General features: G+C 38.0%; 1 protein-coding gene across 1 annotated transcript in view; it reads left to right on the forward strand.

The window, feature by feature from the left end:
- LOC133992869 (ephrin type-A receptor 6-like) overlaps positions 1 to 24,435 on the forward strand; it is a 160,260-nt gene that overhangs the window by 69,510 nt on the left and 66,315 nt on the right. Inside the window, exons 3-4 of the mRNA XM_062431647.1 lie at positions 9,094 to 9,249; positions 13,244 to 13,579. Coding sequence (XP_062287631.1) covers positions 9,094 to 9,249; positions 13,244 to 13,579 — 492 coding nt within the window. The remainder of the gene's footprint in view (positions 1 to 9,093; positions 9,250 to 13,243; positions 13,580 to 24,435) is intronic.

A 24,435-nucleotide genomic window follows, 5' to 3' on the forward strand; every position in this document is an offset into this window, starting at 1 on the left:
ACCTGGCAGAAAAAATCCCAGATCCATGCCCATCTCAGGATTGGAATGACAGTATTATAGATAGGAATCAAAACTCAATGTTCCTCACAGCAGTGGAAGAAAAGGAAATAATTGATATTGTAAAAAGTTGTAAACATAAAACATCTACTGACTATGATAATATTGACATGAATATTGTAAAAAGAGTCATTGAGGGGATTTCAAAGCCATTAACTTTCATCTGTAATTTGTCATTCCAAACCGGTAAATGTCCAAACAAAATGAAAATAGCAAAAGTTGTGCCGCTGTATAAAACTGGGGATAGACACCACTTCACAAACTACAGGCCTGTTTCTTTACTACCACAATTCTCAAAAATTCTAGAAAAAATATTTAACAATAGATTAGACAAGTTCCTGGATAAACATAAAATTCTCACTGACAGTCAATATGGATTCAGATCTAACAGCTCAACATCACTGGCATTAATGGAGTCAGTTGAGGAAATTGCAAATGCTATAGATCATAAACTGTACGCAATTGGAATATTCATTGACCTCAAAAAAGCTTTTGACACAATCAATCATGACATATTAATCAATAAACTGGAACGGTATGGGATCAGGGGGATAGTTTTACACTGGGTGAAGAGTTATTTACAGAACAGGAAACAGTTTGTGAAGTTGGGGGACTGTACTTCATCATGCTTGGACATAACTTGTGGTGTCCCCCAGGGGTCAGTATTGGGTCCAAAACTGTTCATTTTATACATAAACGACATCTGCAGGGTTTCGAAGTTATTAAAATTAGTTTTATTTGCTGACGATACAAATATTTTTTGTTCAGGGGGGAATTTACAAGATCTTCTAGAGATGCTTGCAATAGAGCTGTCTAAAATAAAGATATGGTTTGATAGAAACAAATTGTCATTAAATCTCAATAAAACAAAAGTCATGCTATTTGGGAATTGTAAAAGTAATAACGTTCATATACAAGTAGATGGGGTAGATATTGTAAGGGTACATGAAAATAAATTTCTTGGGGTAATTATGGATGATAAACTGACATGGAAATCTCACATAAAACATGTACAAACCAAACTGTCACGCAGCATTTCAGTATTAAGTAAGGCAAAACACTTCCTGGACCACAGATCACTCCACATACTTTACAACTCATTAATATTACCATATTTAAATTACTGTGTAGGGATCTGGGGAAACACTTATAAATGTACACTACAACCACTGATTATATTGCAGAAGAGAGCCATTAGGATAATTCACAACACTAGTTACAGAGAACATACCAACCCTTTATTCATGAAATCAAAAACACTTAAACTTATAGATTTAGTTCAGTTTCAAACCGCACAAATCATGTACAAAGCAGCCAACAATCTACTTCCGGTCAACATTCAAAAACTGTTTTTTCAGAGAGAAGGGGGATATAATCTCAGGGGGGAAATGAACTTCAAGCATCCATTTGCTCGCACAACTTTAAAAACTCACTGTGTGTCGGTATGTGGGGTGAAACTGTGGAACAGGTTGTCGGGGGGGCTGAAGCAATGTCCAAGCATGAACATGTTTAAACAGCGGTATGAGCACATGGTTTGCACTAGGTAAAGGGAGGAAGGAGGGTGGGACGAGCACTAGGGTTTGCACATATTATTCTCTTTATTATTTGTTTATCTGTTTAATTTATTTTATTTCTTTTGAGTCTATATCAGACAAATATGTTTGATTATTTAGATATGGTAATAAGTAAATATAAATAACAATTAGGATTAAAATACATACATAAATAAGATATAAACACACAGGAAATAAATAAATAATAAATAGTTGAATTATAAATTTGGAGAAGGGGTAGGATTCAATAAGCGAATGCTTCTTCCTACTCCTTTTCAAACATGTTTAATCAATTTTGTTTTCCTTGTTTTGTGCGTTTGACTGTTGTTTTCTGTTATGTAAGATACATATATTTATATTTTTTTCTTTGTTTTTGTTTTTCTACATGTTTGAAATAAAGCCTTCATTCATTCATTCATTCATTCATTCATAGTTGAATTAGAAGATGCATTAAGCAGTGATGTTATGGTGCTCTAGTTGTAAGGGATTCAAATATTTTAAAGTCGCTTACACTCCACCATACATGCTGTAAATTGTAGAAATAATTATCTGTGGTTATCCTTGTTAACTGTAATGTCTTTTAAAATGGCCTCCATTGAAAGAGCGTATTGCCAGTGTTACCTGTGAGATCTTCAATAATGAATCTCTAGCCATTGTATCTCATCAAACCCTGATTCAATGCAACCTTCATGCTACAAAGTACGAGTTTGATTAAACTGGGAAAAAAGAAATCAGTACAATACATGAAATTGTGGCAAGAAGGTACTTAAAAGAAATAGCAAATGATCTGTATTTTGTGCCATTAAATGGATTCAAAGAGAGGACAAAGATCTAACGTTTTTCTGCATGGGCTAAATCATAGCTTCTCCTGTGTCTGATAGGAGAGTCTCACTCTGCTCACTTCATTACTGAGTCAAGCTTGCTGTGTTTGAGTCTTAGCTTTTGCTACAGTATATTGCTATTAAACATGCTGCTCTGCCTCCAGACTTTGATTCCTAAATGCCATGAATGAGATTAAACTCAGGAAGCAAGTAGGAGAGAGAGAGAGTGCCTGTACGAGGAATGGTTTACAAATGGTTGTAAATACAGGTGAGGACATGAAAATGTATTAAGTATAAAAAAGTACTTTTGAGGTGGTGTTTAAAGATGAATACAGTGACTGATGCTGCTGAGAATGTTCATTCGATAAAATTAATAAAGATAAAATAATTATACAGTGCAGTACATAGTAATTATGAATAACTTTCTGAAGCTCACACCAGCAAGTCTTGTGTCACTGACTAAGCAACATCATTCTCAACCCCTCAGCAAAAATGTGTGAGAGGCCCACTAATCCTCAAGTGATAATCAGAGATAGTGCTCAATTCAGCTAATGAAGAGAGAGATGAGGGCTGATGAACAACAGAATGACAGAGAGAGAAGAGAGGAGAGCATTTCATTTTGAGTGTAGTTCCTGATTACAAACTATTTTAAAAGTAAATTTAAGAGTGTCAATGCAACTGCTTTCTTAAGAGATGCCGAAGATATGTGACGTCTCATCATATCAAGGGATAGTAGGAACAGCATATTGTTTAGCTTAAAGCTGGATTGTTGTAAGAACACAGATTAGTTCTGTAGTTTTAACCACAGACATGAACTCAATTTACTGTTTCTGGCTTGTATCATTTTACTCAGTGATATTGTCATGTTTGTCTTTTTTCTTTTTTTTTTGGTACTGGCTATAGAAGTGGTGCAATAATTTACCAACTATTGACACGGGACAGGACTCTTTGCCAGTAATCCACAGGCTGTTGGTTCAGACTGGTTTTCTGTGCCAATAGTAGTTTGTTCTATTGGTACAGAATGGGCCTCCGGGATTTATTGCCAGATCACTAACCAAACATTTTTTACCGTCATGTCAGGCGTTTTTGCTATTTTTTTTTTTTTTTTACTGTTTTAACCCAAACCATGATCTTTCCCTTACACTAACCAAGTGGGATTGTTCCTAACCATTTTAATCCAAATCATGAGAAAGATTGGCATATCAGCTACAGGCAAAAATGTTCCTCAATTTTGAAATTTGATCATGTCTTGTACAATCAACACCAATGTGCATATATAATAATTCTGCTTTTTCTTTTTATAGTGTTCATAGATGGGACACAGAGAAAGGTTAATATTTCTGTGGAATAAAACTGGAAAAAAGTGCACGTCTTCCATTTTCCATATGCAATAAGTTTCAAAAGCTGCATCTCGCCACCATCTCTGCAATGATCTATCATCTTTTGCATCGCCTCCTCACCACGCTGCCTTTGATTTCAAGAGCTGAACTATTCTGCAACATTTGTTGATGTGGTTCTGCAAGTAAATGCTGCAGAATTGTGCTCCTCTTGGAATTGTTCTTCTTCGCTGACCACCGGGAGAGGAACCCACCATCATCGGCTATACACTGCAAAGACTTTAACTCATGCACAGAAACTGGCACATGCATACTGTATACCAATAAAGATGCACAGATGAGTTGTGCTGGATCGACAGACTCAACAATTCTGTATTCTTAATTCCTTTATTGCCAGGAGTGAGAGGACAGATACCACGTTTATGTCTAAATGATAAATATGGAGATACAGCCAACAGCCAGTTAGCTTAGCATAGCAGAAAGACTGGAATGAGGTAGAAACAGCTAGCCTGCTGTGGCCAAAGGGAACTAAATCCGCCTACCAGCAACAAAAACTGAAGTGTTTTATGGGGGGGTTATTGGCTTGACTTTTACCTGGATGGTGCAGTGACTTCCTGGAATCTCTGATTCTTTTTTGTATAGTTCTTACAGACTGTTGTATCAACCCCTCTGACAACAAATGTTTATGGTGAAGTAACTGAAAAACACTAGCTGTATTGAAGAAGGAACTGTTTCGTTCACCAGAGAAGGGTAGAAATTCCAGCAGATGGTCATACAGTGTATACAGTTCAGAGACAGACAGGTCTGCTGCCCATACATGATCTGCCTGCCAGTTGCTTCTGTGTTGTTCAGGTCCAGTGAGTACGAAGTAGCAGGCCTCACCATCCAATCTGCTGCCCCTGGGTCTCAGGGCCCGGCTTTGGGCTCCAGCCCCGGGCTGGAAGATGTTCTGGATGACTTCCAGATCTCATTAACCTTGGGCTGAAGGCCTAGAATTAGATCAGGGTCCCAAAGGCTGGGGGGTCAAGAAACTATTCTCTCATCCCCTCCTCAGCTCTAGTTGCTTCAGAGGACTACAGAAGGTGCTGCCCCCTAAACATCGATTATTCGAATCATCAGTAACGAGGCCCCAGAGTTGAATCTCATTTTGTCTGTCAAATAACTCATAGCACTCACGCAGGAGAGATACTCTTCTTGTCTTGTTTGGTTTTTCTTACTGAACTATGACCAGGATTTTATTCCTCACACTGTGTCGAAATCTCATGTTTTCAAATCACAGATAATGAACCAAAGCATTAAAAATAGTCTTACAGGTAAAAAAAGTTAGGCCCATGTTTTATGTTTGAGGTTAATGTGGCTGCTTTGCCAGTGCACTGAACTGGCCATAAATATGTCTCACAATTGAGGGTGAGGTATTACTGATGTATTCAGAAAATACATCAGTAATAATACCGATACTATTTATGTTTTTTGTGTCATTAAGAATAAACAGTGACTAAAAGCACCTAACAAATTAAAATACAGATATTTCCTCACCCCCTGGAAATCTGAATATTCAGCAATTTGCAACTTGAGGGAATCAGATACATTCCTACAATATATAAACGTCCCAGTTCTCACACATTGCTTCTTTCAAGTGCATTACTATAACATATATTTCTACAACACTGTTGTTTTTCACGACCATATTTTCAAAGGAGTATGAATATCTGGCAACAGCATTATGATAAATGCATATCACATTATGAGAAATAGTAAAATGATGCATCATGATGTGTTTCATGTATTATTTTAACTATAAAATCTGTATTTTGTAAATATAAGGAATATATGATCATATTTTATAACATCAGTTATTTCAGTTTCTTATAATCCCTGTGATGTTTTCTAAGAAAAGTTATAGAGTGATGCTTTAATTAAATGTTAGATGAAGTATAGTTTGGACTTGCTTTTTATAGTCAGGTTTACCAACTTTTCTAACTAAGTCACATTCATACCTCAGCGGCAGTTATCTGTCATCTATGATGCATTACTGTACATGATGTCTGCTGAGTAAGTATTGAAACTCAGCATCTGTGGTTCTGTTATCTCTGTGCTGCCTCATGTTCTGCCATCATAGCTCTGTCTGACAGACAGGCAAACATACACAGCACAGCATGTTCTCTCAATATCAATACAGCCTCACTACACTTGATACAGACAGGAGTTATTAACAGGAGGCACCAGGATGTTCATAATATCTCTTAATGTCTAAATGAGTGAATAATAATAATTAATTAATTTAAGCAACTCTATTCATCTAAATATCTTTTTCTTTTTTTTGCTATCTGCTAATTATACTTACAATACTTAGTATAATGTAATAAAAATGTATGCTGTTAGATACTTATATAAATAAAACATACTTAATGTATTCATGATGAGTAGACGGACTCCATGCATACAACATAATGTGTATGAAGGTTCATAAAACTTTGTTTAATGCATTATGCATCAAGTCCTTCTCAAACTTGTATTTATTTTTTAAATGTGTTGAGAAACTTCAACTCATGAAACAGTTACAAAAATGCACAATATTTGATGGAGACATGCATTATTATTATTATTATTATTATTGCCCAGTTGACTCCTTAATCTCACAAATCACCAGACCATCGGCAGTCTAATGTTCAAGTCTTTTCAATACCAAGAGTTTTTCATCTGTATAAATCAGAGGTCATATTCATAACCAGGGTTTATTGTACAGTATAACTACTCAAATGTTACTTTTAGCTTAACCAATACAGTACATATGAATGCTTGCATGCTATGTTTAAGGGGAATATTGTTTTCCTTTATGGCTCAACAGTTGTATTTGATTCGTATTTTTCCAGTTAAAATCTAAGCCTGATTCATATGATAAGCTGTCTAGTTCAGTCAAATGTGCTGTTTACCACTGCTGCCGAGAGGTGTGTGTTTGTGTGTGTGCATACCAGCATGTTTGTGCTCACCCCCTTGTCACCATGTGTGTGTCCATCCTTGGGTGATGCATGGTCAGCCAAAGTACAGCACTACTGTGGCCTTGGAGCAGAGCCTGACCAGACAGATTGAGGCAGAACGCTGCTGCGAGGTTCGAAAAGGCGCATCCCCTCAGTTCAGCGAAGGTCGGACAGAGGCATCATTAGGTTGACAGAGTCTAAAACAGGGTCTAGTGGGGTGGGGGTGGTTGAATGACGGATTTGACTCAAGGACACAACGGTAACAGAGGTTAATGACGAAGGCAGCCTTGGTACGCCATAGGGGATGCCACTTATCATACTGATACAGATAGCCTCTGTGTGTGCGTGTGAGTGTGTGTGTGTGTGTCAGCATTCAACAGAGTTTTTTGAAAGCAAATATCATTTCTAATATTAAGAGATGGAAGTCATAAAAACTTGATATTCACCATCTTTAAATATGAACTTTTTAAACACCCTTTATTTTTATCCTATGATTCTGTATTAAAATAAATAAGCTGAAACATCAACATAAACAACACAAAAAAAGTTAATGCCTATCAATGACGTGTAGGTGTGTGTAGGTGTGTGAGTGTGTTAACCTCTGCCTCTGTCCTAATTCTCCTTATTTTATCAGAGTAGTCGTGGTTTCAAGCGATACCTTGTCCTCCCTACAGCTCCATTTATCACAGGCAGCAATGGAGACACACAAAAGCACTCACTGCTTCAAGGTGAATCCCTTCAAATGGCTCAGCTTGTGTTACCTTGTTAAATCGATGCACCTTGTGACAACCAGCAGCAGTGGAAATCTCACCAGGCAGGAGAGTTTTGCACATGTCTCTATGACATGGGAGTGCTTTTGGAGGTTGAGAAAGTTTTATTAAAAGGCTGTCTCTAATGTCTCTTTTCAACTCGTGTCGTCCTTAAAGTATTTAATAGCCTTCTAGTTTTTAATAAGGGAGGTAATGTGTACTTTGTTTTGTTTGTTGTTCAATGTATTACTGTTTCACACTGAAGCATGATTTAAACCCACACAGTAGCAGCCACTTCAATAGTGAAATATTCATTTACACAAAGTATTTTACAAAAAATATTTTGTATTTGCTCTTTTGTTGATAACTGTTTTTGTTTATTTTTTGTGATGTTCTTAACTGAGTGTTACTGAGTGAACTCACTCTGAAAAATCTTCATGACAGTGATGACAGGAGCTGTTGTTACTATTAAGAAAGAGGAGCTTCAGTGTATCCTTTCCTATCTGCTTAAGCCTATAAAAGGAGATACAACGTTGTTTCCCCCTTTCTTTTTACTGCTCTAGAAAACTTACAGAGCATTTCCAAGCCAACTTTTTAATTCATTCTCTGAATTTTACTACAGAAACTTAGTTTTGATAGCAATACATGTGTTTTATGTGATCCTGCAGCAACCCTCTTCATTACACGCTTTCATACACAAGGTTTCTGGAATAAGTTCAACAGTTAGTGCTGGATTACAACAAGCACAGACTCATTTTGGCAACATTTTTCATGCATCAAACTGAGGTGTTTAAAACCCCCCTCTCTGTTAGGAAAGTATACAGAGAGTTGCAGCTGCTATTGTCAAACTTTTTATTAAATTATAAATACTATATATGCAAATTACATCTATGTCCTCAGATATGAATTAATAGTTAGAGATGATGTTTATCTCTAACTTTTCAGCCTTACTTTAATTTAAAATGTATTTCGATTAGATATAACTACTACTATTATACTCTGCTTTAATATTAGAAGATTAAATATTTTAAATAACTCAAATGTTGCAGGTTCAATGAATGACATTTTACAAAATGTTTCTGAAATGTAAATTTAGTGAAATTATATTTGCATGATGGCTTTTTTTCTAACTTTTCACGTCATCTCTTAACCTCATGACACTTTGAAGCTGAAGTCTGAGAACAAAAAACAGCATTAAAATTATTTTCTAAAACATGCTAATTCAAACCACCTACAACAGGTCTGTGACTGGTGTAGCAGGTGATCTATGTGGCTGTTTTCTCTCAAACACCCTTTCTGTGATCACATTGATCTCCGTTTTAATTATTCATAGACAGTTACACACCAGGTGGAGATATAAAATAAGCATCAAAGCTGTGACTCAGGGTTAACAGTTGTTTTCTTATTGAATAAGGGAGAGAAAAAATATGTGTGGATTTGTGCATTGCAAGTTTTTTGATTCACATGACACAGTTAACATAACTGATGATGCTAAATTCAAGATGATTATTGACACCCTGCAACTCCAGTGCAAGTGCTATAGATGTGGTCTGGCTTTGCTCTCATATCCTGCCGTTTTGTCTTTCTGTCACCCCTAGCATGTCGTCCAGGCTTCTACAAGGCATTTGCTGGAAACATCAAGTGTTCAAAGTGCCCTCCACACAGTTTCAGCTATGGAGAAGGCGCTACAATCTGCCGCTGTGAGAATGGCTTCTTCAGGGCCGAGAAAGATCCTCCAACTATGGCTTGCACACGTGAGTATACCACTTACTAATTGCCTATTACTCATTAGACACATAACTACATAAAGAGGTAGTGCAGAGTTTTTAGTCATCCATTTTGATGTAATCAGAGTCATAAGAGAACTTTGAGTCTCACCGCCATTTATGCATCAACTATGGTTGAACCCAAACACCTCAGCATGTTCCTGATTAGCTGGGAGAATAATGACTAATAATGAAGATTATGAATAATGTTAAGGAGATAGAGGTAGTTATATTGTAATTTTGGCTGATTAAACATTGTTAACTGTGATTTCACATGAAAGATTTCTATACTTGTGTATGCTTGAGATCATGGAAGGATTATTACTTTGGCTATAGAGCTGGTGGATTACTCGAGGGTCTCTCAGACTTATCTGGTGTGAAACTGTACATTAGAGATTCTCTGGATGAATTACATGGCTTTTGTTCAGCTGCCTCGTCTTCATCGATGATTCACTGGCTGTCATTATGACTTCATATTTGCATTAAATTACAGTTTAACCGGACTAATTCTCCTTTAATTAAAAAGCCATTTAGCTGTCACAGAGATAGACGGGGGCCATGTCTGAGAGCTCTCCAGGGTGGAAGAGTGTATTTGTCTTTTACAGCAAGACAAAACCAAGTCAATGGTGTTGTTGCAAATTTACAGTGCAAGTTATACTGCTTTTAAAGGACATCTTTAGAAAGGCTTGGCTCATCACATAGTGATTTCATCTCTAAATTTAGAGTCAAATAATGCAACACTTTGCCTCTGCTAACTGAAATCCTGAAGGGGAAAATTATACCTGAATCCAATCCATTATATACTGAATATGCTATATAGCTGTAGCGAGATTGCAGCTGTACAGCTATAAAAGCACTTAACCTGTAAGTTAACTGCTTGGGTAGCAGTCTTACCAATCTGTCTGCTCACAAACCTAAAAAGCAAAGTGTTGATCAGTGATGTTTAGATACGAAAAATAACAAAATAAAGACAAAAAACTGTCTCAGAAAGATGTTTATTTCAAGCTAAGCTTCTTAAAATATTAAACTATTTTTACTTCCAAAATGTGAAGACATGAGTAGAGATGATGAGTCAATTCACAGAAAATAATTCAGCAGCTATTTTGATAATTGATTAACGATTAAACTTTTGAGTCAACAAAAAATCGCAAAAAAAGTCATTTGATTCAAGCTCCTTAAATGTGAATATTTTCTGGCTTTGTTTGTCTTCTTTGACAGTTAACTGAATATCTTTTGATTTTGGAGTTAGTTGAAACAAACAAAGACATTTGAGATGTCATCTTGGCCAGTGATCAAAATATTTGATAATTTTCTAACAAACAAACGACCAGTGCCCAGGGTCATAGCATCAGAACTAAGTATCTAATTTTGGTGGCTTGTTTGAGGGCTCTTCAAAAGTTGTTCAATAATATCTTTCAGTCACAAGCACATCCTCAATCTTCAAGGCCACTTTTGCACCAAGCAGAGACAAACACACTGCATTAAAGCTTGGGGTGTGTGAAAGTGCAGCAGACTAAGATGAGTAAGCTACCACATCTGTTCTCACAACCTGTAAGCTCTTTTTTGTCATTTGCACATTTCATTTTAATCAGGAGCCAAAGCATAAACTATTTTCTTGACATCTAGGTAAAAGAAAGAAATGGAGATTAAAGACTGAGGGTCTGAGCAGAAGACAAAGGTTGAGAGCAAGAAAGAGAGGATGTCACAGGAGGAGAGATAAAGGTGTAGAGAAAGTGTAAAGACTCGATGGAGAGGACAGTGAGAGAAAGGAAGGAGGATGCTGATACCAATCTCCCCCTAGAGGAGAATAGAAGCTGATTGATGGCAGCGGGGTTGCTCTGCAGGAGGGAAGGTGGGTGGATACTCCTCGATGGAGAGAATAGAGGAGATGAGATGATGGCTGATAGAGGCAGAAAGAGATAAAGAGAGCGAGAATGGACATCCGCTGACAGTAGTGAAGAAGGGATGGGAGGAGCTTTCCTGTCTGCTGAGATTTTTAGCTAAGGTAGGAAGGGAGAGGGATAGAGGGATGGTGAAGGAGAGGGAAACATCCCATTGTCTAGACAGACAGTGAGCTTGGCAGGACGGGAGTGTTCAAATCCCTCTGGCCTTTTAACTCCACCCTGTTGACAGCTGACTACCTGCTATAGCACAATACTTACCCTGACACACAGACACGCACATCCAAGGAGCACAAAGACACCTTACAGTGAAGTGAAATGTGAGGGAGGTGAAGGATGTTTACTGCACAGCAGAGCAATGCATGATGAAGAGTTACGTGGTTCAGCAGTAATACCTGATTTTTAATTAAATTCTATAATAACACCTGTGTTAACTGTTTGTTTTTTTTGGTAGATTAATTGATTGACTATTTTGTGTGAGTCACCACAGCAGTGGTGTGCCTCAAGATTCAATTTCAGGTCCCGTTCTTTCCTCAGTAAATATGTTTCCCACTGTGCCTGGTCACATAATAGTATAGTAAGTCATGGGAGGTTCCTTATCTCCAGCGTTGTGTTATTGGCAGTTTTCTTACTCTAAAAGAATGTCTCTATGACACAACTGTAAGTACACAATGTCTCAAAATGTGCTCCAGCTCCACCACGGTAGATTTTTTATGTTGTTGTTGTGGGGTTTTTCTTGTATGTTTGATTGTTTTTTATTTGTTCCCACCCTCCGTTTATCAGTTAGGAATTATTCCTAGATCAAATCATTACTGTCTGCCCCTGATTTGGAGATTGTGATCAACCTTTTATTTCAACCCATTTCGACTGTTACAACATTTGCAACCTCATTGCACATAGTAAAAATGCACTGACTATCTGCAGTAAATTCACCCAACAGCTGCTAGGCTTTTAACTGTTACTATGGACTAATCTGCAAGCTGATTTGTGCTCTCTAGCAACACTGCAATTACTGTGGTGGCAGAGTCAAACTGATCATATATAGCAAAAATGCTTGGATTCATCATAATTGGGCCTCTCTGACAAATGAGAGCAGTCTAAGCGAGTGTGGACGTTACTTAGATACAAAACAAATGAAATTGGTTATAAACATTACCATATCACTTCTATCAACCCTCTGTAGTCTGGATGAGAAAGTCCTGTGCTGTAGTTAATGATTATAATTCAACCAACCTGCAATCCATGACATGTAAAAGTGAAATCTCAATTCCAATTTGTATCAATAAGCACACTCCTCAGAGGAATAGCTCAGTCAAACATGAACACATAGACATAACATATATCCACATATCTTCTTAGATTCAGTGCGACTCATTTTTGGAGCTATACATATCTCATGGATACATGTTCATAAATCCACTTTGAAGTCAATTCAAAAGAAGACGCTTCTCATAACTGCAGATCTTATGATCATCATGTTTTTAGATTTCTTACGTGTCAAAGTAATCCAGTGATACTTAATCCATGGTGACGGTGCAAACATAAACTGGTAATGGTTAATTCAACATGACTTTTGGTGGTGTATGCCTGGTGTATTTGTGCAAGAGCATGACATTATCATCTGACAAAGCTTTAGTCTCTGTTCCTATTGTAAGTCAAGACCAACAACCACGCCTGACCATGTGTTTCACACCAGGGCTTCCAAGCTGTGTAATGATCAAACTCCCCACAGTTCATTATGGGTTTTATTTTTTCTTTCGAATGATACAAATTGTCTTTTATCTATTCATGAAAAAGGGAACACCCGCACGCCATCTTCAATTGCTCAATAAAGATACTTTAATGAATATGTTTTGTATAATATATGTATATACTAAATATTAATATACCTGAAGAAGGTCAGTGACCGAAACATTGTATTTATTAAAGTGTCTTTATTGAGCAAGTGAAAACAGTGCTCCCTTTCTCCTTTTTAGTTTGTGTTTACTCCACCAACGCACCTGTCAAGAAGACTACTCAGGTGTGCAAAAGTTTTCTTCATGATTTTTTATCTATTCATAAAATGTCTCTTCTACTGACAGGCCCTCCATCTCCTCCTCGTAACTTGATGTTTAACCTTAACGAATCCTGTCTGACACTGGAGTGGTCGCCTCCGAGTGACACCGGAGGCCGCCGAGACCTCACCTACAACATCCAATGCAAACGTTGTCGCCTGGAGCCCAACCAGTGCCAGCTTTGTGAGGAGGACCTTCGTTTCCTGCCACGACCATTAGGCCTGACCAACGCCACTGTTACTGTGATGGACTTCTCAGCGCATGCCAACTACACGTTTGAGATTGAGTCGCTCAACGGTGTGTCAGACATGAGCTCCTTCCCTCGGCAGGTAGCCATCATCACCGTCAGTACTGATCAGGGTGGTGAGTATGTAGTATTTAAATTTAATTGTGTAATGTTAAGAGTCACTTCTGTGTACTGCAGCACTTTAAAGGCAGATGAAAGTTTGATTGCACTTACATGGGGGCAACTTGATCTATCTACAGTATATCTAATACATAATACAAGTTCATGATGGTGTAAGGGATAATATTATATTATTATTATATTAAAATATCTTCTTCTCATTTTAGTGAGAGGAAGGTTCAGTTTCTTAAAGCTTATAAATCTTGACTTACTTTCACAATATCCTTACAAAACACTTATCACATGCACTTGTATATATTTTTGTATTGTTATACATTCATGAAACACATCTTTCATTACAAGAAAGGTTTGTTACACTCAATAGAAAAGACAAGAGCAGATGTTCAATGAGGGAACCCAACACCTGAGATCACAGTCTAGTAAGGTATTGAGTAAGTGATGAATTAATTGAGTATGATTCATTTAGATATTGTTTTAGCTGTAGTGGCTCTATATGTTGTGTTTTGGGTCAATATGCCCCCTGTGTAGATATAAAAGAGATGAGTCTGACTTGATTTACACATGCAGATTTACACATGCAGCCCAGCTTAATCTATAATGTGGTCATTTATTATGGCTTTGCACAGTGAGGAACACAAATGTCTTATTACCTTTCCATCCAGGAAGTCATGTTTTTAATCCCATATCTCTGTTTGTTAGCAGGGTAACACTAATGAACACTAATTGGATTTTAGTGAGATTTGGTGAAATTTAGACACTTTTCAAATGGTATATCAACACCATCAGGTAGTTTGTGTTGTTGTTATTTGTCTGTTTTGCATTTGTTCCATCCTTACCATGTTTGGTACATAAACCTTTTGGATGAGCCAGATAACAAGTTCGTCATTAATATTTTGAAAGTCATATTCCCCTTATTTATTTGACTGCACGTTCAGCCTATTTAGCACAAACAGCCAAAACTCTTGAATGTACAATTCAGTTGCTATCAAATTTAGGTGACAGCAGGTACACATCGACTCAGAGCGACCTTGAAAATGGCTTCTCACATAAGGATGGCAAAACCTGATACATTTAAATACATGCAACTCATTTGTCACTAGATATTTTCCCACAATTCATCCTTATACTTGTATTCCAAAACAGGATTCAGTTATTTTCCTAAATAAATCACCACCACAAGCCAATCAGCATGTCTTTTACTATGTATTTTAAATAAAAACAATGATAAATATTTGATATTATCAATTCATGCAAATTTAAAGGCTTGTGTGGCCTTGACGGAGGTCTGTGTTCTGTGAATTCTTAGAAATTTAAAGTTTGCTTTACTTCTTTCAGCACATGATTTTTAGTGTACTCCTTTCTAGTCTTTGATGCAGTTTTTAGACAAAGGTAGCCTGAGAGTTAATTCAGAATTAAATTAAAGTAAATCTTCCTCAAGTATTTCTAGTTTTGCGTCCTGAATCGATTCTGTACATGATGGCAGGAGGCCAGGCATCGGTTGTCTCTAGCTACCTACTCTCTCTAAATAAGGTTTTTATGCTGAAAGCCCCATATTTCCTCTGGGACATGGTATGGTGTATAGAACGCGTTTTAATTTGTGATTTGCGAACACTGTGTTTTCTGTTTTCTCCCTCCTCCCTTTCTTCTCCTCCCTTGACTATTCTCTCTGCTGTTTTTTTTCTGGCGGTTGTTTGTCCTCTCTCTCCCTCTTTCTCTCTCTCTCTCTCCATCGTGTTTGTCGTTTCCAAACATGTTTGTTCTCTCTTCTTTCTTTGTTCTCTCCTCCCTTCGCTCACTCTCCCTCCCTCCATATGTCTGTTGTTATGGGAGCCTGGGAAAAATACATTTCCTCATACAGCCACAACACATTAAATGCATTATTCTGTGTCACTGGGGACAGCTCTAGCCTTTAAAGGTAACTCAGTGTTTAAACCCAGCCTTTCTATTTCATTAGGATGCCCAGTTTAGCATATAGCTGTGGCAGGTCCCTGAGCTGTACACAAGACTCATTTCATCACTAATATACCCAGCTACAGCTATTTAAAATGCTCAAGGGAGGAGGCAGATTCTTTGCCCTCAGCCAGTCATAAGAACACTGATGATGGTTATCAGATAGACAGAGACTAGAGTCTGGCCTGTGTCATTTATGTGTAATTTAATGGACATTTTGGAGGTTTTTTGATTGCATAGCTGGTTGTATAAAGGCTATAATCTTACTGTGCACGATCCAGCTAATGTGCTGATGATCCTGGTTTGTATTTCTAAGTATCTGTGAATATTTCACAGTGAACTCTCTTTATTTTGTGACAGGTGGCCTGTTATTACTGTTGGCAGAAAAATGAATTACCAAATCTGTTGATCTTTGTTTTTTGTTTTTTGTTTTAGTTCAGCACGTACTGGGTCTAAACTGGTACATCGTGCTTCCAGTCTGGAACTCTAGTTAAAACGTATAAATCTTTCACTTTCTCCCACACACTCAGCTTTTGTATGTTACCAAGCTAAGTCCCGATTGAGATGGAACATTTACAACCTTAAACAGTGGTACAACCGCTCTCTGACAAAGTGCAGCTTACTTTAGGCAGTGCAATTGGTGACTGACACATTTTCCCCTCAGGGCTTGTCATATCTGAACAAACCCCGATTTACTGGGGTCATTCAGTACAACTGAACACCTGTAAGCTGAGCATAACTCTCACCTGCCGAAGAATACAGAGGATATCGCTTAGGACTCAAGAGCTTTCCAGATTTCTAAAGTGTGCAGTGAAACAGTTTCTGTCAGTCTGTGAATACTATTACTGGATTCCAAAGTGTGGCAATCCTAGTCATTTCTTATTTCTGTTACACTCGTGATTCAACATGCATAACAGATTTTTTATTTTTTTATTTTTCCAGAACAAACAATACACACACCGATTTACCTCCAATCAATGCTAGTACAATGTGCTACAATAAACTTTGTCTTGTGACCTATCAAGACAAAGAGGTCTTTACATGGGAACTGACCATAATTTGTCTACTGGCTTTGATTTGAGAGTTTACTGTAGACACAATACTGGGCTGTAAAGTATACCCCCACAGCCCCCCGCAGCCCCTCGCAGTCTCCTGCAAGGTTTTCAGCTCGAGAAAGACGTTTGCCACCTTTGTTTTCTGACCTCCTCTCATTTAGGAGCGCGCTGGCTTGTCGATTCACAGTAGGATTCCCCCACTTGCTGGGAAATGTACCAGACCAAATGTAGAGTCTGTGTTTTACAATATAATGACAAATACTATTTCTATCATGGTTACAGAACCGATACAAACGATTAAATATCACCTACAGTATGTGGCTGCATTTCCACCACAGCTAATACAGTCTCAGTTACTAAACGTTCCTCAATGAATGCACAGCATAGGTGATACATTTATCTTGCCTTTAGATATAATATTGTATATTGTTTTCTGTAATATGTTACAGCCCTGCAAACACTGACTGTAACACCAGCTACAGCGTGGCATCAGAAGAGAGATCAGGTCCATTTGACCAGGCACATTGACTTGATGAAGAATGCCTCATTTCACATTATTAGCATGTAAAAACTGCAGTGTTTTTTGAAAAGTGAGCATAAGGTCAGAAAAGTTACTCAACTCACATGCATACATACAAATATTTGTATACATATGCTTCCCCAGACACATCCTCCTAAACCTTTGTGATGTGCTTATTTGGAAAGGTGCACAGAAAACTCTAAGGCCATTAGCATAGCAGTGCCATCAGCAGAAATGAGACAGCCATGTGAATATCTATTTGTTGTCAGGAGTATCGAGAGTCTCCTGTAATAATGTGCACTGGTCATAGATAAATTAGACTTAGTCATTAAAATGCAGATGGTCCTTGTGGTAAATGCTTTGTGCTGGTGAGGTTAGTATGATGATTTGTTGTCCTCATGATGGCTGTTGTGCCAACACACACACACATTTTAGTCCTATACACATTCATGAGTGGCACAGAGAAACTATATAGGCCTGTGATCATTTCCTGTCAGGCTTACCCTTTTCAATGTTTTGTGATTCATACAGTGAAGCTCATCTGATTTATGCACAATCATCAATCTTTATAAGACACACACATGCACTGAGACTGTGTGACGAATTATAAAGCATAAGGATTAACAGCAGGGGAGTGTCTTGCCTGGGGTAAATCCCCTCATATTTGGAGAAAGAGCAAAAAAGACAGGGGAAATTATGTGTGCATTTGCGGTTCTTGAAGCCAGCACCGGGAGCGTGATACTGCCGTGATTTGGCTGACTTATTAGTTTATCATCAGCTTTAGGACAGAAAAGTTCACATCTGTCAGTAAGATAGCACAAAAATTAACTTTCTTTAGTTGGAAAAAAAGCTCCTCTTCTTCTCCAGTGTTAAAGTTCCCCTGGCTCATATCTATACAATCAGCTGGTCTATGCTGTAGAAATAAATTTCAGGACTTAATAGTTTCCTACATACATCCAGAAGCCTGTTGTACCTATAACTATATTTCTATGCTCGCCAAACAAGCAACAAACAGTAGACAAAAGATACTTGCTCAGGGGAACCCTATGTGCCTTTCCAAAGTGGGTGACTGGGTCAGGAGAAAGAGGCAGGAGCCATACGCAGCTGGAGGACAGGTGACAGCTGGATGAGGATGAAGAAGGTTAAGTGAAGAGAGTAGAAGTGAAATGAGGGAGTAAGCGCAAGAGGTAAAATCGAGAGGGAGAGAAAGAAATAGCCCTGTAGGAAATAAATGAACAAGGAGAGAGAGAGAAAGATGTTATGAATGTGCAGAGCAGGAGAAGAGCGGGACAGAGACAAATGAAGTGACAGAGAAAAAGAAGAGGGTGAAAGAAGATAGAAAATGAGCAGCAGAGTATGAGAAGATGATTGAGTGAGGACAGGATCAAAAGAGCAAAGAAAGAGGTGGCAGAATGAAAAAGAAGGTAAATTAGCTGACAAAAAATGTGGGCAGAGTATAAAAAGGTGCAGGGAAACAGATGCAGACAGACACATATGTGCACTTCTGTGTGTCTGTGTGTGTGTGTGCGCACTGTAAAAACAAAAAATTGAAATTGTTCTGTTTTTGATAAAGCTAAAAGAAATTGGTAAGCAAATGTATTTGTTCCAACTAACTTTCTCTATTATCCTGTGGAAAGTTTAGACACAAGATGTAGGTTGTAAAACTATTTTTAGTTTACCCATTTTGTCATCCTGGTTACGACTCAGAGAGTTTACAACTCTAATTTAATTTTATGAGTTTATTCAACAGACTAGAAATGTGGAACTCTGAGTTTGTGCACCAAAAAGGTTTTTTTTAATAAGACTTGAGAGAACATTTTGTAAGTATGTCAAAAATTTAAAGGATAGGTGTATTCAGACCAAACACAAAGCAAATTTTCATTGCTAATACATCAATTTGCACCAGGCAACACAAATTAATAAACATAAATATGTGAAATTTGGGTCATTCACATATTCACAAAATGAAAATTTTGAACTTAACCAAAAAATGCACGCCTGTCGCAGGGCCTTGAGTTTTGTGCGGAATAGAGTCAGTGCTCACTGACAGACAGCTGCTGAGACTGCAGCCGCAAGCTGTGGAGGTGCCAACCTCGACTCTTCATCCAAGTTGACTGCTGACTGGAGGGGAACTGTACTTAAATGTACAAAACAGAAAGAAATAACACTTAGAAGCAAAGTTCATGATGAGGTCTGAGTTCAGTCAGAGGTTGAACTGACACAAACACACACACACTCACACACACACACACACACACACACACCCTCAGGCACAGTCAGTGTCTGCTGTTGCTCGCTAGCTTACAGCTAATGTACAGTGATGTACTCTGGCTGTTTGGGGCAAATAAACACTAATGATCCTCAGGTCAAACTCGCAAGTAACACAAGGGAAAGCTCAGGGTTTGGTCTAAACACAGCATAATGGCCACTACACCTCGAGACCTTTTTAATGTGACAAATTTCACGTCAACATATTTTACTCTTGCACAGAATGCAAATATCACACAGTAAAAAGTGACACCATTTTTTCGGGATGAGGTCAGTTTTTCTGAGCTTTTGCACCATGAATAAAGGCATTAGCGAATCATGTTGTGCATCACAACTCCTAATGACAATAGTCGAACTGTTGATTGTTTCTCATCTCCCTTTGTAACAAAAGGCCCGGGACACGGAGACCCTTTGAGTTTTTTTACGCTCCTGAAGCATAATCTGCACAGACAGCTGTTTAAATCACACAAATTATCCCGCTTTGTATGTGTATTGAACTTATTAACCATATCTACATTGACTGATCAGCTCCCAGTCTGTCTGTGAGCTTATCTGTTTCACTACAGGCAGATTCCACTCACTCGCTACGGTGGGCGTGTAAATAAAATCAATGAATCAATAAATACAAACTCTGTCAATTTCTTCCTGTTGAGCCAACATACAAATTATTTTGGTTCAGTAAATTTCTGCTGTCTCTCAACCTGGTGAAGACAGTTTGGCCAGCTGCTGTCTTTTCAGCTCCCCAGGAGTTGCTGCTGACAGATGGCTGCTTCTGTGGACAGAGACACAGAACGCAGGTCGGAGATCATTATCACTGGATGATGTTGAATCCATCATTTGTACTGAAGAATGAACTGTTGCAAATTATTTAGCATTTTGTTTTTCTGTTGCAAATTTGTATTAATAGTGGCATGAATAGTTTTGATGCGAAATATTTGCAGGTGAGTATTTCACATTTTCATGTTGTTCATTCATCATATCCCTGATGTGTGAAGGCTTTAAGGCTGTTGGGTTTACAAGATTTTTCTTAACTGTCAACAAATGTCATCTGCAGAGCCAAACCAACAATGAATTGATCCTATTCACAAGTATTGTGTGTGTATCCAAGGCCTGATATATCAAATTCCAGCCCATTCTCACTCACAACTCATCACATACCAAAGCTTGGTCAGGACAAGTCAGTGATCAGCACTCCACCAGCCAGCCAACATTTTCAGTCTCAGAAGAGATGGTCTTTGTTCAGCAGACACCACTGCTCATGTGTGAGTGTGATATTGTTTATAGTGCTTTGCTAGCTTGTTGTGCTACGTATCATAACCTCTTGACTTTGTATTGAAGTTATTTTAGAAATTGGGAGCAAATGTCACTTTGTGCAGCAGTGTGGCTCATTTACATTTGTTTTTAAAACTTTTTGGTCTATTAGATTTGTTGGCAATAAGAAAAAATATAGAATATCGCCAACCTTATCCTTCAAGTTGTGTAAGTATCAGACTCAAGTCTTAAGAATTTATTGCTAAGTTTGAGTTTCCTGAGCTTTTTTGTGTGCTTGCCTTTATTGTGGGTAGTTACATTTTGTTTATCTGAAAATAACGTTTGTATGTGCTTATACAGCATATGGAGAGAAGAAATATTGAATTAATAGCGTAGTTCCATAATGCAAACTGAAAAATAAGTTGTGAGAGGGGGTGGACAGGTGGATGACTGCAAAAAGAGGCAGAGGAGGAGGAGGAGGAGGAGGAGGAGGATGAGGAAATGGCCTAGAAACAGTAGAGTTGCTTTAATCACAGGAAGCAGCTGGGTAATTGTGTACGTCACTGAAAGCAATCAGACACGGATTGGGTTCTCAGTTGCAGCGACACATCAGAACAGCAACTTGAGACTCTAATCAGACAGTCTTTTGTAGATGAAAAGCCGGTGGGTTACACTAACAACCTTGGATCTCCATGTTCATGTGGAATGTTGTGGGAGGAGTAGGCTGGTTGAGTGCTGCTCGCTGACTTTTCATTGACTGCAAGTGTCCAGATCATTTACATTTATTTCACTCACCTGAGGGAAGATGTAGAAATTGTGCATCCACAAAGATATTATGCTGCCATCCACCAAATCAAAGGTGATGAGAGTGTGCTTATCTGCTTGTAAACACACTACACCACGGATGACTTCAGGGCTGTAGGTATATCGTATTTACTTGGTTGTGTAGACTGTAATTATTGCAGAAAAACTGGATGAAAGCACACAATGCTCAGAGCCCAAATGCTGCCAAATTATTTCCTATTCTAATTCTCACTGCAGGCATCAGTAAAGAGAATATATTTAGCATCTCCAACCTACATATAACTTGTGTCTGCCTTATGTCTGTCTAACATACAATTCTTGATAATTTTATATTACTTTAACCATCAGTATCTTGATCACCTGCATCTGTCATCTATCTTCTCCACTGAAAAACTCATGAATAGGCCAACACCATGCATAATCGGAGGCTTCAACACAATCTAAATTGATTTGAGAATGTGCTTACCTTGCATGCAAGCTAACTACATCGTGCGCACAAAGTTAATGGTGTGAAGAATAGGGTGTAGTAATGACAGATTAATAAAAGTCATGATGCTATGGTAAACCTGATGATGTTGCATGCAGAATATTCAGGCCAGTACAGCAAAACCTTATCCACACTTTGTGGCTCAAGGTATCATATTTTATTATCAGTACTTTATTGTATTGTAGTGACAGTAGTGATATTGTCAAAACATAATTTAGTATCATGGTAACATTTTCCATTGAGGATCATTGTGGATGGTCTTTTGCTTCGCACCAATTTTCAAGTGCTTGTGAAATGTTTAATTCTCTCAGAAAATGTATCACTGGAGAGTCAATCAGATCTACACATTTTTAATAGTTAACTGCCTGATGGACGCATGGATGGATGGATGGATGGATGGCAATTCTGAATGAAAGTGCACCATACATACACAACATTTAACACAAATCATAAAGAAAACAGTAATAAGAGTTAAGATGAAAAAGCCTTCCTGAATAGAAGTTTTTAAGGCGTTTTTTGAAAGAGACTACAGTCCATGCTGCCCGTAGATGGTTAAGAAGGCTGTTCCACGAGTGTGGTGGATGCTGTGTAAACTATAGTTGTGTGGCAGGTTAGACATCCTAAATAACACAGTTGCATCATTTAGGCAGAATGACAGCATTAGTAATAGCCAAAGTTAGAGTAACACAGTAGAGATCAGTACAGCAAACATGAAGGGAGCTCCAGTTAAGGAAAAACCCTAGTCACTAGAGTCCAGCAGTGACAATTCAGCTCTGGGTGATTTCCGTGCTGATAGTGCAGGGGAGCTGGACGGGGCTTGTGGCACATCTGAGCCAGCAGGCTGGAGGATGAGACAGCTGCTGTCCTCCGGAGAACAGTGATCCCGGTAGAGGAGCTTGGAAGCACTTTAGGTGAATAATGCAAAAATCCACAAATCCCAGTGGAGAATGTAGGAAGCACTTTATGTTGAATAATCCAAAATCCATAAATCCCAGTAGAGAAGATAGACAGTACTTTACTTTAGTTGATTCAAAGTCCACCAGTTCAATACAACCTATTCCAACTCAGGGAGCGATCAAAACATGCAGAAAGAAAACTGAAAAAAACATAAAAAGCTTTAGCAAAATGCAGAAAGGCTATGTTAATCAAACAAGCAGTGCAATCATCAATTACAGTACCATGAATACAACAATATAATCAGAAGGAACCATCACACCTAGGGAATTAAAAACAAATCTGTGTAATAAACTCTAAAATGTCAGTCTTTCAGTTGTAGAGATTTTAAATGTTTTAAGCATTAATGTGGTACTGTATCAGCTGACCTGATACTGAAGGGGAACTTGTTTGATCCCTCATCTATGTTGGTCTTTTAACAGCATTTGGTTTGCACACCTGACAATATGAAATATAAAATGGAGCCAAACAATCGAAGACTTTAAAAGTAACCAAAATAATCTTCAAATGAAAGGGAAATCAATGCAGCCAGTACTGCAAATATATTGTGTATCCTTTAGAGCTGAAGGCATGTCTTCCATATTCGTCATATTCATTATGAATACTATATGTCATTTCCTTCCATTTCACAAACCAACTGGTGCAAGTGATGGTGTGTAGAAATATTGACGCTGACAGTCCTGCCTGCAGTTCTGTCTCCTCTCATGTTACATGTTAGACTCCTTGATTATTAGAAAGAAAGTAGAAAGTGTGCAAATTTCCATTGATTTAGCTGTATATAATATATAATATAGTAAAGATGCAGTTTTAACTTGGTATACAGTGTTCAGTTGCTCCATAAAGATGAGGTCAAATGGCAAGTGTTGCTTAGAAAATGTATTTTAACATCTGGGTACACCTACAGACAAAACTTGAATCACTGCCACCATCAATTACCATTTGTCTTTCTTGATCCAAATTGTAGCTTTCATAATTCTTGACCTACAGTTACCACATGTCAAAATTATTAACGTCATACTAATGTGAATAATGCTTGGTTCTTCCTTTAGGTTTCATTGCTATTTTACTGTAATTTCTTGAAAAATGAATGAGCCGAGTTATATACCTAATCTATGTGTCTCAATTCCATTTTCGCTCACTTTTTTTTGCACTTTTTTGCTTCTCATTCCTTTGACATTTAAATATTTACACACATTTCAAGATGTGGTGACATATTGAGTAAGAGAGACGAGTACAAATTGAATGCACTGGATTTTATGACATACAAAGTCCTGGTAGAGAATACTGTTTTATAAATAAGTAAATATTGTTATTGCCTGTTAAAAACCCATAACTGCCAATGCTTAATTGCATCATGTACACAAATTGTCCTAATCAGATTCTATTAAAAGAAAACCATCCAGCTTGATCTGCGATGGCCTTCTGCCATGCCCCAAGCCAGCACCAACACAAATATGCAGCAGGGGCTATATAGTAAATGAATAGTGTGTAACTCCAGGCTTTTCTCAGCCACTGTACCCCTCCCAGGCAGGCAGCCCTCTCCCGGCATCGCACCACGCTCTA

This window comes from Scomber scombrus, chromosome 13 (assembly GCF_963691925.1).
Source record: "Scomber scombrus chromosome 13, fScoSco1.1, whole genome shotgun sequence".
NCBI classification, from domain to species: Eukaryota; Metazoa; Chordata; class Actinopteri; order Scombriformes; family Scombridae; genus Scomber; species Scomber scombrus.